The sequence below is a fragment of the Onychomys torridus genome, chromosome 8 (genome assembly GCF_903995425.1).
Source record: "Onychomys torridus chromosome 8, mOncTor1.1, whole genome shotgun sequence".
Taxonomy (NCBI): Eukaryota; Metazoa; Chordata; class Mammalia; order Rodentia; family Cricetidae; genus Onychomys; species Onychomys torridus.
In genome coordinates, this window is record NC_050450.1 from 8,972,087 (window position 1) to 8,987,819 (window position 15,733).

General features: G+C 45.4%; 1 protein-coding gene across 1 annotated transcript in view; it reads right to left on the bottom strand.

The window, feature by feature from the left end:
- Snx29 (sorting nexin 29) overlaps positions 1 to 15,733 on the bottom strand; it is a 470,841-nt gene that overhangs the window by 444,543 nt on the left and 10,565 nt on the right. Inside the window, exons 2-3 of the mRNA XM_036196324.1 lie at positions 7,092 to 7,153; positions 5,816 to 5,868 (exon numbers count right to left, since the gene is read on the bottom strand). Coding sequence (XP_036052217.1) covers positions 5,816 to 5,868; positions 7,092 to 7,153 — 115 coding nt within the window. The remainder of the gene's footprint in view (positions 1 to 5,815; positions 5,869 to 7,091; positions 7,154 to 15,733) is intronic.

Below are 15,733 nucleotides of genomic sequence, written 5' to 3' on the forward strand. Positions count from 1 at the left end.
CCTGGGTGACTTATAAAGAATAGGGGTTTATTTTGCCTTGTGGTTCTAGAAGATGAAAAGTCTAAGTACAAGGTAAGCACCTCAAAGAAGAGAGCAAGAAAAGCAAGGAGGTGTGTGTAAAATAGAGTAGGGCTGAAACCCACAGCAAACTCATCCCTCAGATAAGGGTGATGACCCACTCATTGAGAGCTTCACCCTCACAACCTCACTACCTCCTTGTCTCCCAAAACTCCCCCACTGAGGAATTAAGGTCCCAACACATTAACTCTGGGGGAACAAATTCATACCATAGCAATTGTCCTGTCAAAGGTTCCAACTGATACCATCCTACCCAGCTGGACTCATCCTGCAGGCAAAGATGAACAACTCTGTATTGCCAAGAAGTTTATTACATGTATTACATTTATTTACTGAGTGTATGTGCACATGCACACACATGCACACATGAAGAGAGGTCAGAGAACAGCCTATGGGAGTTGATTCTCTCTTTCTACCATGTAGATTCCAGGGTTCTAACTCCAGTCATCAGGCTTGATGCCAGACACTTTTACCCACTGAGCCATCTCAGGGGTACACAGGATTTTTTGAGACAGCAAATTTACAATGACATTCAGGGATGGTACTTGGCCTTTCACAACAAGTCCTATCTGGGCTGGGGAGGTGGCTCATCAGTGAAGAGCACTGACTCTTCTTCCTAAGGACCAGGTTTGATTCAAGCACCCACAGTGGCCCATGTTGGAGAATATGTGATCACACTGTGAACCCCAAGACTGAGTGATTTAATGGAAAAACCCATTTCTAGTTGTGGTGTGGCTCAGCCCTAGCACACATCTTTAATCTAAGAACTTTCTCCTTGAATATTGTACACAGGATTAAATAAAGTCAACCATAGGTCAAGAGGCGGAGTTGACCAGAAGTGATCATCAGATTATTAAGAAAAATTACATAGAAAGTAAGGGAGTCAGGAGGACAGACAGACAGACATGAAGGAAGTAGGAGGAGGGACATTCAGTTTGAGGAGTTTAGTTTGCGATGGCATAGGAGAAGAAGGAGCTTCTGGGCTGATGGCTGAGGATGAAGGTGCTTTCTCTGCCTCTCTGAGCTGGCAGCTTTCACCCCAGCATCTGGCTCCCAAGTCTTTATTGGTAAAATGGAACAACTAGATTTTGTTAAAAACAACAGGCTCACAACTATCCAGGCCAGATCTGTCACCCTCTTCCAGCTTCTGCAGACACCAGCCACAAGCATAGTAAATAGACATATATGCAAGAAAAATACCCACACACATAAAAGAAAAATAAATTTAAACATTCTAAGAGACTTGTTGAGCCAGGCCCAGTGGTACACACCTTTAATTCCAGCACTTCAAAGATAGATGGATTTCTGTGTGTTCAAGGACAGTCTGGTCTATATATCAAGTCCCAGGCCAGCCAGGGCTGCACAGTAAAACCTCTCCAAAAAAAGGGGGGTTGGGGGAAAGAAGGGGGACAGAAAGAGGGATGGAAGGAAGATGGGAAAGACAAAGGGAAGGAGGGGAAAGAAAAGAAATCCATTGTATACATCTATGAAACTGCCAATAAATTAAATTAAAAAATAAAAAATCCAAGTCTCTTCTAACCCTCTACTGTTCCCTAGAAAATTCTGGCTCTTAGAGTCCTGGAGATTAACATGGGAAGAGACCCAGTCAAGCTGCATTAGGGCTGGGGATATGACTTGGAGGCAGAGCACTTGCCTAGCATGATGGCCCCTGCTCTCTGCCCAGCAGCAGAGAGAGAAGTGGCAGTCGCCCTGATCTTCCAGGAAAAGCAAGGAAAGCATCTGGAGTCACATGGAAAGAAGTCTTCCAGCATCCATTGTTGAGAGCCTGAGAGCCAAGGCAAACGTCTCCAAAGCTCCTAATTCACTTCTGCCCTTCTGTCTACTTGCTATATCAATACAAGTGATGGACAGCATCGTAAACTGAATGACAAGTAGGCCAACCCAGCCTATATTCCCAAAGGGGCAGGGTTCCCCAGAAGTAATGTGAAATGAACATTCTTCCATAGTGGGTACTCCTAACAGTGAACAAGGCCCATGAAATGCTCAGGCTGGGATAAGCCAGGTGAGAGCCCAGGTGGACAGAGAAGGGCGTGATTCCTAACTGGACCCCGAGTGCCCACTTACTCTCAGGCAGTCAGTCCAGGGGATCCCAGAGCTTACTACAGTCCAGCTGGTGAGTGGTTTATCCTCTCTGTCAACTTGACTAGATTTAGAACCACCAGGAGGCACATCTCTGGGTGTGCCTGTGAAGGTATTTCCAAGGAAAGTAATTGAGGAGGGAAGACCCATCCTGACCTGCACAATCCCATGGGCTGGAGTCCCAGACCAAAAAAAAAAAAAAAAGCAGAGAGCTGCACACCAGCATCCACCTTGCCAGGTTTCCTGACTGAGAAGGATACTGTGACAGGATAGCAGCTAGGTGGCAGAGCGTCCACATCTGAACAGAACTCTTCAGATCTCCCGCTGTTCTGAAGCCTCGGATAATTTCATTAGCTATAGATCTTGGCAGCTGCCAGGAGGGAGTGATGGAGACCAAGAGAGGGGGGATAGTCAAGTCTTCTGAGGGAGGGTTGGGGAAGCTGGCATGTCTGGCACTGGAGACAGCTAAGGAAGGAGCTCCAGAGAAAGACAAGCATGCTGAGGATCTGGCTAGTTATCCACAGAGCTACAAAGGGAGAAGAGGAGAGGCTACGCTTTGTAAATTAAAGCTCCTAAAGGCAGGCAGGCCAAGTGGAGGCCAGCAAGCAGCTGCAAGACTGCTTGCTGTCTCAGCATGGCAGCCAACATTCCCTCTGGAGTGAAGCTCCTCACAAGAATGGACAGTGGAGGCGGCTTCTGGAGTAAGGCATGCTTGCAATGATGCCAGAACTTAGAAACAGATGGCTGCCCTGGGGCAAAAGCAAGGCTTTTGAAACCCCAGCCTCAAAATCAACCCGACCACTCATGGGCACTACAGAGGGGTACTCGACAGTAACCCTTCAGTATTCGCATGGTCACCCGAGGCTCTCCCATAGGCTGGCACAGTCTCTGTGTCACCTGTGCCCACCCTCCCAGGGACTTCAGATCCTCTCTGAACTGTTTATAATAACCATATAGTTATCGTATATGCCTAGGGAGCAATGCCCCCCGCAAAGTGTGTACATGTTCAGTACAGATGTGTTGTTGGGGAGGGTGCTGGGGAGAGAACTCAAGCCTTACAGAACTAAGCACATGTCCTACCACTGGCTTGTAGCCCTGCCTTTCTAGTACTTTTTGCTGCAGTTGAACTCATAGACATAGAACTGACAGATACAGAAAAGCTCAAGAGACTAGTCCAATTCCAATCCTAAATGCCAACAATGTCTAACTGTCATGTTTAGACCTGAAGTACCCACATGTGTCGAAGGCCTGGTCCCCAAGCAGCACTGTTGAGAGCTAGGACTTCTGGGAGATAAATGGATCAGGAGGGCTGTGACTTCTCAAAGGATTGATCCACTGGGAGATCTGTAATTTGGTAACCCTATTGGGAGGTCAGAAACCTTAGACAGCAGGGCCTAGCTGAAGAATGTAGGTCACTGGGCCATTCTTTGAAGGATGTTCCATGCCCCTTGTCCTTTCTCGGTTCTTTCTGCTTCCCAGATGCAGGATGAGCAGCTTGCACCACCATGCACCAGACACAGTGACTGGGGACTATTACCTCTGAAGCCACAAGTCATAGTGTTTCCTCTTTTTAAGGTATTTCTCTTGGAAAGCCTGTCACAGGAACCAAAACACTGACAAACATACTAACTGGGCACCATCATTTGCCTCTAGGAGTCTATTTTATCATCACACACTGCATACACGCTGCACACACACTTGCACACATTGCACGAACACACACACACACACACACACACACACACATATGCACACACACATACATACCACATAGACACACACTGTGCACACTCATGTGTACTGCACACACATGGACATGTACACACCGCACACACTGCACAAAGCCACACTGCATCCCATTCCAGGAACAGGAACAGCTCCTGCATTCACAATACTCACCACTTTCTAGCGGTTCTCTTGATTCCATTTGTTTTTTCAGACAGGGTTTCAGCGTGGCCCAAACTGGCTTTGAACCAGCTATCTAGCCAAAATAACTTTAATTGATAATCCTCCTGCCTCCACTTCCCACATGCTGGGATCACAGGCAGGGACCACCACACTCAGCTTTCCTGTTATTCTTTTGAAGGTGAAGTTTACTGAAAATGCAAAATCTCAGTTGGGGGTGTGTGCACACCTGTGATCTCAGTTGGGGATCTGTGCACACCAGTGATCTCAGTTGGGTGTGTATGCACACCTGTGATCCCAGCACTGGGAGACTGAGGCAAGAGGAGGCAAAGATCCGGCCAGCAAGAGCTCTCCAAGCAAACACTCTCATAGGCTCACATCACTTTCACACTGTAGACCTAGGTTAGGATCTGAAATCACCATCATGAATTTAGAAGCTTCCAGGAACTTCTGGTGTAGATAAACCCTAAACCCCAAATGAGAACTCCTGTTCTGACAGTGAGCAGACCCCTTATCAGACCTTAGTCCATAACACTGATACGACATTGTATTTGTGTGTGTGTACGTGTGTGTCTATGTGTCTATAGGTACACACATGCCATGGGAGATGTGTGACAGTCAGAACAACTTTCAGGAGTTCATTCTCTCCTTCTACCATGTGGTTCCTGAGGATGGGTCATCAGGTTTGGTGGCAGAGCATTCCCATGGGCCCTACATACATGATTTTTAAATTACTACATATGTGTGAATTTCTTGCTTAATGGAAATTCTATATCAATATAATTTTTTGCTCCTTTGCTATGTTTTTGGTGCTGGGACTGCACACAGGGTCTCATATATGCTAGGTTAGTGCTCTAATGCTAAACTATATTATCCAGGTGTTTTTACATCCTTTTCTTTTCCCCTCTCTCTCTCTTTCTCTCTTTGTGACAGGGACTAAGCTGCCTAAGCTGGCCTTGAACTCAGAGTTCCACCTGCCTCTGCCTCCTGAGTGCTGGGTTTAAAGGCGAGTGCTACCACCACCCAGTGATCACCTATTTTCTAACACTGAATATTTAGGTTTCCAAGTTTTCACAACTATAAATCATTATGGAAACGAATTTATATAGAAAGGGAGATCAAATAAAACAGATTCCTGGAAGGAGAAGATAGGAAATGAGAAGCATGTTGATAGGCAGTGGCTACACACACACTGTGGACCAATGTCACTGCTCCTCCAGGCCACAGAGGCAGCCATAGCAACTGCCATTCCTTGGCACCTTTTCCTGAATGGTAAAGTGGTTTTGACATAGTGACACATGTCTGTAGACCCACTACTGGGAGAGCTAAGGCAGAAAGGTCAAGCTCATGAACAGTATGGTGGGGAGGGGCAAGGGGAGGTGTGAGATGGTTCAGCAGGTAAAAGCATTCCAAGACAGAAGGAGATAACCAATGCCCAACAGGTGCCGACCTCCGTATCATGGCAAGTGAACACTTGCACTCACACATACTATAATAGCTAAACAAAAAAAAAATTGTTCGAGCCAGGCGACTGTGGCACACACCTTTAATCCCAGCACTCGGGGAGAGGCAGGTGCAGGCGGATCTCTGTGAGTTCAGGGGCCAGCCTGGACTACAGAGTGAGTTTTCTGAAAGAATGGCATGAGATACATAGTAAAAACCATGTCTCAAAAGGACAACTGAAAAAGAATGGTTAAGCAACAGGAGGAGGACGAAGAAGGGAAGCACTCACCTGCTGTCAGAGTCTGAAGCGATCTCCTTTCTGCCTCCAAAGCGAATCTGGCACTGCACAGAGGAAGAGATTGCTGAGGTCAGCTGCTAGGCTGGGACAGCCAACAGCCCAGAACAGCCCACAAGGCCTTCAGAGACAGTGGGACAGAGGGCCTGGTGCTTCACAGAGCTAAGAAGCCAGCACTCTGGCCTCAGACTCCTCTTAGAGGAAGCCTAGTCTTCCTCTTGACTCCAGGAAGCCACAGGCCCTGCAGTAACCCAGGGAATCAGAGAGCTCTCTGACGGTGCTGAGAACCTCCATGTCTATGCTGATGACTCTTCTTGACAGAGCCCCAAAGTGGTCAGGCCCCAAATGATAGCCACCTTGGCTGTGCAGCTCTGCCAGGCTGAGTAGATGGGAAAGCCACCTTTTTAAAAACAGACCTATAATGCCTACTCTAACCATTTTTAGCCATAAAGTCTGGTCACACGGTAACCCCACTGTCACCACTATCCATCCACCTCTTGTTGTTGGTTTGATCTGTTTGTTTTGAGACAGTCTGGCTCTGGAACCCTGACCAAATTCACAGCCATCCTCCTGCCTACACCTTCCAAGTGCTGGGGTTACACACATTTACATGCTCCCAGCTCACTATTCCCTGGTAAAGACAAAAAATCTCTGCTACAGATAGCAAACTTGCATACTATGGAAATTTAGGATTAAAAATTACATATCATCGCCAGGCAGCGGTGACACACGCCTTTAATCCCAGCACTCGAGAGGCAGAGGTAGGCGGATCCCTGTGAGTTCAAAGCCAGTCTGGTCTACAAAGTGAGTTCCAGGACAGCCAGAACTATTATACAGAGAAACCTTGTCATGAAAAAACAAAAATAAAAACAAAAACAAAACAAAGGTTACATACATACACACACACACACACACACACACACACACAAAATGAAGCCCTGCCCTAAAACAAACCTGCTGGGAAATCAAACTCTGAAATGAGGACAGTCTTACTGCCTTCCCTGCTCTGTCATTCCCTAGGGAAACTGTGCTTAGCCATTCTCAGAAACAGCTGGACATGGTGGTACACATCTGTAAACCCAGCAGTTAGGAGGTGGAGGCAATAGTTCAAGGCTATCCGGGGTGACCTGCTTATACCTAGCTAGTCTCAAAACAAGCAAACACAAAACCATTCCCAGACACAAAATAAACCTGTACACTTAAAAGGAAGAAATGACTTCGATATTGCCTTTTGAACGTTCACACAGAAGGCTGCTGTGTGCATTCTTACCTGCTTTACTGCGTCCAGCAATCTCTCCAGCAGGAATTGCCTTTTGTCATCGTTCTGAGACCCTGAAATGAAATGTAGTTTAATTACTTCTATTTGACAATTAGACTCTGTTCAAGACTTTCTGACATTTAATGTCGACCATACTGGCACACGTCTTTAATCCCAGCACTCAGGAGGCAGAGGTAGGCGGATCCCTGTGAGTTCAAGACCAGTCTGGTCTACAAAGTGAGTTCCAGGACAGCCAGAACTATTATACAGAGAAAGCAGGAGGATCTGTGAATTTGAGACCAGCCTGGTCTACATAAGCAAATTCTAGGATAGCCAAGGCTATAAAGGGAAAGTGACCCTGTCTCAAAAGGAGAAAAAAAAAAAAAAAAAAAAAGACTTTCTGCCATCTAGCATGAAAATACATGGTTGTTCACAAACAAGACCAGCCCTCTATTCACCTTTAACAAAATAAGTGAACAAACTGCACCAATAAACTACACCACTGCAATGAGGAACTGCGTCACAGGAACATGGCTAAACTCAGTTTCCCCAAAATGAATGAATCTGTCCTGAATGGTTCCAGTTTCTCTGCTGTGATACTACTGATAGTGCAGGAAATTTAGCAATGTTCCTGGCCTCTACTCAGTGGGTGCCATTAGCATGTGCACATGCATAGACACACACATGAGTTGGCTTCATACATTGTCAAATGTGTCCTGGAGGGTGGTTGCCCCTATCCTTGACAGCCAGGACTATAAAGTAGCATGAAAGTTGCCTCGAATGGCAGGCACTGTCCTTGGATGGTCTTACTTCCTTTCTCCTGCCGTCAGCTAGACAAGCTGGAAAACCTAGCTGCTAACTTTCTCAGCCATTGCTGACCTTACAGGATTGGCCAATGACGTCTGGGGATGTGACCCAGTTAATAGAATGCTTCCTAGCATGCATGGGGCCCTGAGTTCAGCATTTCATGAACCAGAAACAGTGGACACAACTGTAATCCCAATTATTAGAAGGTGGAAGCAGGATGATTGGGAGTTCAAGGTCATCCTCAGCTATAAAGGGAGTATAGGGTCAGCATAGATTACCTGAGATCCTGTCTCAAAAATAAACAAACACTAATGTGCTATATCTGGTGCCCAATGTGGGGCATGGACCCACAACCCTGAGATTAAGAGTCTCATGTTCTACCATATGATAAGATAAAAAGGTAGATTACTGAATTTACTCTGGGGAAAAAAAAGATATAAATGATAGGCTAAAGGGTAGATTACTGAATCTACTTTGAAAAGAAAAAAGGGAGGATACAGACATGATAAGATAAAAAGGTAGATTATTGAATCTTTCAAAAAGCAATTACTAGTTTTAAATATTTTACATTGGATTGGATTTTTGTATATTGCGTACAAATTTTGCATAGTGATACAAATTTGTGATTAATTTTGTTAGAATATACTATACATACATTTTTAATCTTGTTCAAGGTATTGTACCTATATAACTCATTTAACAATGTAATGCAAATTTCTACTCCTTGAAAATTATTATTACAAACTAATCAGGATATAAGGAAATGTAAGTTAGTAGTTAGTCATTACAATCAAACTTGTAGTCATGTTAGTTATGTTTTCAAGGTCAAACAGATATTTTAGAAAGACAGGTTGTCTTCAAATACTTCAGAGATCTACAGAATATGGCATTAAAAATGTTTTAATAACATAGGCTCTTTTTTTTATGACAGTGAGACATGTCTGATACTGACAGCACCAATCTACTTCAGAGCAGATGGTGGACATTGAAGAAACTCCTTATGGAGTTTACTTTCTTTGCGGCAAGTTAGCCTTGACTGCTGACAGTATGGTGTCTAAAATGGACAAGCAGGACACAAAAAGAAAGGACTGCCAAACTTTGCCAAGACAAGGTAGGACAGCCCTTCAGAAAAACCTGATTCACAGTTAAATCTGTCAGATATGTTAGACCTGTAGGCCAAAGATGGATGCCCCAATGTTGTAGAGAAACCTTGGTTGACTGTCCAGGCAGCCATTGTATCTGTCATGTCTTACAATTTTTGGAAGTCGCTTGCTTGCACTTCCTGCTTACTCAGTAAATATTATTTCCTTCTAGGGTCTCTGATAGAGTTGGAAACTAAATAGTTATAGTTTTCCTTGTTAACAAATTCAGAAAAGAAACTCATTACAGAGGTATAAAGTGTACAAATGTGGTGATATTGTGTTCCACAAAATACTGTGCACCCTGCCGGGCAGTGGTACCACACACCTTTAATCCCAGCACTCGGGAGGCAGAGGCAGGCAGATCTTTGTGAGTTCGAGGCCAGCCTGGGCTACCAAGCAAGATCCAGGAAAGGCGCAAAGCTACACAAAGAAACCCTGTGTCGGGAAAAAAAAAATTGTGCACCCTAATAAACTTATCTGGGGTCAGAGAACAGAACAGCCATAATATTAAACATAAAGGTTAGGCAATGGTAGCACATGCCTTTAATCCTAGCATTCTAGAGGCAGAGATCTGTCTCGATTTCTGTGAATTCAAGGCCACACTGGAAACAGAAGGCATGGTAACAAGGGCCTTTAATGACAGGAAGTGATGGCAGGAAGCAGAAAGGTAAATAAGGCATGAAAACCAGGAACTAGAGCTGGTTAAGCTTTTAGGCTTTTGAGCAGCAGTTCAGCTGAGATTCATTCTGGATGAGGACTCAGAAGCTTCCAGTCTGAGGAAACAAGACCAGCTGAGGAACTGGCGAGGTGAGGAAGCTGTGGCTTGTTCTGCCTCTCTGATCTTCCAGCATTCACCCCAATATCTGGCTTCAGGTTTGATTTTATTAATAAGAACTTTTAAGATTCATGCAACATACAAGTTTGAGTTGGTAATATAAGTTAGGATAGAAAGTGAATTAGAAGGTGCAACACTTTGGACTCACCAAAACAGAATAAATAATGGAGTATTTTCTCTGAATCTGTCAAATGTTAGTGGATTGGACATTGTTAAAATGTAATTCTTGACTTTATATATATTGTATATAGTTATTGTACTTATTGTCTAAAGTTTTTCTTATATTAGTTACAGCCTTTTTTATTTTAGACAAAAAAAGGGGGAATGTGACATTTTGTGTATGCTCTAACAAATAAAGCTTGCCTGAAGACCAGAGGGCAAAGTCAGCCACTAGTTAGCCATAGAGGCCAAGTAGTGGTGGCACACACCTTCAATCCCAGCACTAGGGAGGTGGAGGCAGGAAGTGATATGGCTGGGCTGAGAGAGGAATATAAGGCAAGAAGAGACAGGAGCTCAGTCATTTTTGCTGAGGAGTTGGTGAGGTGAGAGGTGGCTGTGGCTTGTTCCTTTGTCTCTCTGATTTTTCAGCATTTACTCAGATATCTAGCTCCGGGTTTTTATTTAGACCAATTAGGATTTGTGCTACTGTTAAGCAAGCAGGCATGTGCTCGGAGGCTCCAATAAACTTTCCCTTGTGAAATGGTATAAAGAGATCGCTCCTTCCTCCATCCTCATGCCTGAGTCATGCGCACTTGCACAGAGCCAGAGCAATCATTTGCTCCATTAAACCACATGACCAAATGAAAAGCTAGGAGAACCACAAAGGAACCTCCTGGTACCTTTGTGTGCCTAGCGGTGAGTTGCTAAACCAATACCACAAATAATTCTCACCAATTAAAAGACACATTTGCTCAGCTGGGTGGCGGTGGTGGCACACACCTTTAATCCCAGCACTCAGGAAGGCAGAGGCAGGCAGATCTCTGTGAGTTCGAGGCCAGCCTGATCTACAAAGTGAGTTCCAGGAAAGGCGCAAAGCTACACAGAGAAACTCTGTCTCGAAAAACAAAAAACAAAACAAAACAAAAAAGACACACTTGTTCAAACTACCACTGGTGCTTGAGCTGTTACTCTGCAGTCAAATGAATCCCCAAATATTCCCACTAGAACAAGACACACACATAATTTCTACTAAGAAGGTCTGGGGCAAGAGGACTTCATCACCAGGCAGACCACTAACAGACAGAAAGCTTAGCTGCCCATAAGAGGCCAGGTGGTATCAATCAACAGTTAAGCTGTGGATAACAATGCCCCAGCCACAGAGCAGTGGCTTTGAACAACAGGAACAGAACTGCTCAGTGGCCACACCAGGAAGGAGTGTTGGAGGCATGGGAGTGAAATGGTACAGTCATCTTCTCATGGAGCTGAATGGATTAGGAAGAGGAAGACAACACATGAGCACACAAATAATAAACAGGGCGATAGAGACAAGAAAACGACAACAAGGAAGCAGAGAGGAAGGACAGAAAATGCCACCACAGCCTGCACAGGCGACACGTGAGCTGAGCCCTTTATAAAGAAGAGGAGCAGCCATGGAAAGGCTGAGGCAAGACAAGCTCAGCTTCCGTGTTCCAGTACTAGAGGGGCAGGGGCAGGCAGAAGGACCACCAGACAGGCCAGCAGAGCAGCTGGTCACGGAGGGTGTTTCAAATCAGACTACCACGTTACGATTCTGCTTTAACCTGGGCACTAGTATGGGCGTGATTTTGATAAAAGACATTGCCCCTCAGAAGCCTTGTTGGAATCACATCATACCTGCCTTCCTCCAAGCCTGGAGGATAAAATGAAGACACTCAAGAAAACAATTACTTTTTCTGGAAGAGACTTTGGCAAGGTCAGGCCTACACCAGATTCTCACCAGGCCCCCAGCACATCCTTCATACCTGTGCCTCTCCACAGCCCTCTCTTCACTTAGCAGAAGGCTTAGTTTCTGCTCCTCCATCCTAACACCAAAATGGAAAGTACAGCTTTCTTCCTTTTTCCAAGTCCTAGACTCAACGACTCCTCACGCTGGACAGTGGCACTAGAAATGACAGCTTCACTCTGGAAACGCTTCTAGCATTTTGTTCTCGTAACAGAAATGTATGTGAATACAATAGGATAAAACACATCGGGGAATAGCTACTGTCTAACCGGACAAGCACTCTACTAGTCTGCCCGTGTCCAGCCACTACGAATAGTTTGTAGGGAGTGGAGGCAGTTGTGTGCACTGGGGAGGGTGTGTATGTTGGTGCATGTGCAGGTACATGTGTATGCATATGCTTCCGGACACAAGAGTTCAACCTCAGGTTCCATTCCTCAGGAGCCACCTACTCAGACTTTCTCATTTGTTTGTGTTTTTATTTAGAGCAGAGTCTCTCACACAGGTCGCAGTCAGGTTAGGCTGGCCATTCAGTGAGCAACAGGGATCCACTTATCTCTGCCTCCCGAGGGCTGAGATTATGAGTATTCTCCACCACATCTGGCTTCTTTAAATTGCTACTAGGTATCTGAACTGAAGTCCTTGTGTACCCAGTGAAAACGCACTCAAGAGGCTCAGTGCCTGGTTACGATTTCCACAGTCATGAATCCCAGCAAGACAATCAGCCTCAGCAGGGCACCTGTGGCCATCTTAGCCCTGCCCAAACATGGGAAAAGAGTCTTCAAGATGCAGGATGCACCGGTGGCTCCACATATCAGCAGCAGGAAGTACAGAGAGAGGCCCCTGGCTAAGAAGGGAGGAACACTCATCAGGAAGTCACAAGACATAAGTCCTCATCCTAGCCAGGCCACTTGCTGGCCATGTGACAGGGCAGTCACTTCCCTTCTCTGGACCCTGGTTTGTTGCATGAGATTGTGTGCCTCTAGCCCTGAGTATGCAGACAGAGGATCCTGGACAAACAGTCAGGCAGAGACACAAGGTTCTTTTTCACCTTCTCCAGTGACAAACCAGAGAATACAATGCACACACACACACACACACACACACACACACACACACACACACACACGTGCATCAGAGCCTAGAAGCCCTCCAGCTTTCAGCATTGAAACATCAAGTCAACACCATCTCCTGAGCCCCAGCTGTGGACTAGCTGTCAATAAATGACCAATCTACATAATCCTTGACCAAGAAGGGGAAAGGGCTCCACTTGAGAGACAGAACTGAGGTTGGGAGAGAAGACATTTACACTAACACCACACCTGTTTGCAAAACACCTGCAATACCAACCCACTGCACATCCTGAGCCATGTCTCAGTTACACTGCAGAGGTGAACCCTAGTCTTCCTGCTATCTCCAGGGTAGTGTCAGCTAACACCAGCTGCTAATGAGCCAGAACAAAGCTTATTTCTTCTTAGGTTACCATCAAAATTAAGGACTCAAAATGAAGGGACTTAGCTCAGTGACAGAACACATCTGGTGCAGGAAAGGCCCTGGGTTCCATCCCCAGCACCCCAGAGAATGTCCCCTAGTGCTCCATACAAGAGGTCACATGTTCATGTGAAATGCCACAACCTAGTTCAAATGGCACCCTGTGGCCTTTCCTTGTTCCTGTCCTCAAGAGCTAAACGTTTAATTTCATGTTTAGATTTCCAGGGGTCCCCTATAAATTTTTGCCAAAAACTTCTGCCAGCGTCTCCACTCAAGCTGGTTCAAACATTAGCAGGTCACACTGCCATCTTGGTAGCAGGATGAGAATGTGAGAACTTGAGCTATCCTCCTGAAACTGATCCTCCTCAAAGGAACAAACAGGAAAAACCCAGAGGCAGAGAGACAGACAGTTGTCAGGTGTCAGGGTGGGGAGGTTAGGGGATGGAGGGGGTACTGTTCAAGTGATGAGAACATTTTATAACAGGACAGAGGTGATGGTCACACATTATAAATGGCTGCTCAATAAATGAAGGCTAGCTCTGTGTCATATTGATAAAATATTTTATGGGAAGGACTGCCACAGATAAATACTAGCCAAAAAAAGAAAAAAATCAATCCAAAGGAACAACAACTGGAGGATTGCCCCAAAGAAAGGGACACTGAGCTCCACCCTGTGCCCTCTTAGACATTTCTAGTTCCCTGGGGGAGCACCTGTCAATGCTGGAAGTCAGAGTTCTTGACAATACTGGAAAAGTACACACTGCACAAGTGTGAGGATTCAAGGAACTGTTGAGGGCGTTACCCAGGAGTAGGTGTAAATAACACTTTCAATTGGGTGGTTTCGACTCCCAGAGGGCAACCAGCAGGGGATGGAGACTTTTTTTTTTCTGGAGATGGGGCCTCACTAGCCCAAATAGGCCAGGGCTGAAGTGGCAGAGGATGATCTTGACCAGCTGGTCCTCATTGCTACCTGTGGCATGCTGGGACAGCAAGCTTGAGAATCAATCCCAGAGCCGCGGCCTCCAGAGCCAGCACTCCACTATGAGACTTTGGGGTTGGGTTTGTTGCTGCGGCTGTTGTTGTTTTGGGTTTGTTGCTGCGGCTGTTGTTGTTTTGGGTTTGCTTTTGTTTTTTTGTTTTTTGTTTGTTTGTTTGTTTGTTTGTTTGTTTTGAGACTAGCCAGGGCAAGCCTGGAACTTACTCTGTAGACCAGGCTGGCCTCAAACTCATGGAATTAAAGGGGCATGCAGCAACACTTGCTCTTGTTTCTTACTTTTGTTTTCATGGATTGGAGAAGCTGGGTTTGGTGGTGAACATTAAAAGTCACAGCACTCTGTAAACTATCACAGGAGGATTGCCATGAATTTGAGGTCAATCAGAGCTACATAGAAAGACCCTGTCATGCTGGGTAGTGGTGGCACATGCCTTTAATACCAGCCCTGGGGGGCAGAGCCAGGTGGATCTCTGTGAGTTCAAGGCCAGCCAGGTCTACAGAGTGAGATTCAGGACAGACACCAAAACTACACAGAGAAACCCTGTCTTGAAAAACAAAAAAGAAAAAAGAAAGATGCTGTCACATCACACACACACACACACACACACACACACACACACACACACACACACGAAACTAACCTGCAGAAGGCAGAGGCCAGGAATGCTACTATAGAGCTTGAAATGCTGAGGGCAATCCCCTTCACCAAAAGTCATCCAGCCCCAACAGTCAAATGAACCACACTGAAAGACTGGAATGGAAAGTTATACCAGTGCAGTCTTGTCCCAAGGTCACCACTCCCTTTATTTCATTTAGCATCAGGCTTTTCTTTAAACTTTTTATCTCCTTGAACAGAGCACTTAGCCCTCTTACCTCCTGGTGGCTCCTTTTCTCCTCAAACTGTACAAAAAAACTTTGTAATTCTTTGTCTAGCTTGCTCCTTTTCATTATAGAACTGCATAGAGTGATTACTAATAACCAGTAATACTAGGCTGTCTTGAAATCTCCTCTGCCAACACCATTAATCCAAAACTCTTCAATTTAGACTCAGACAGATTTTTAGAGCAAGGGGAAAAAGCAAACATATTCTTTGCCAAAATATCACAAAAACAGTCTCTAGGCCACTTACTAATTAATATTCTTCCCCTCTGAAACTTCTTGTGGACCCCCCAGTTCCAGTCACCCTCAGCACAGTATTCCCTGCTATTACCAGGATGGCGTAGTAAGGCCCATTTACAAAGCATTCAGCTGTTTTTTTGGTCCAAAGTCCACATTCCACCAACAAACAGCATGCTCAGGCCTGTCACAGGGGTACCCGCTCCCTGGCACCAATCCTGTCTTGGTCACTGTTTTGTTGCTGTGGAGAGACACATGACCAAGGCCACTCTTCTAAAGGGAGCATTGTGGGGGAGGGCCTGCTTACACTTTCAGAGTTAGTCCATTATCATTATGACAGGAAGGTGGTGG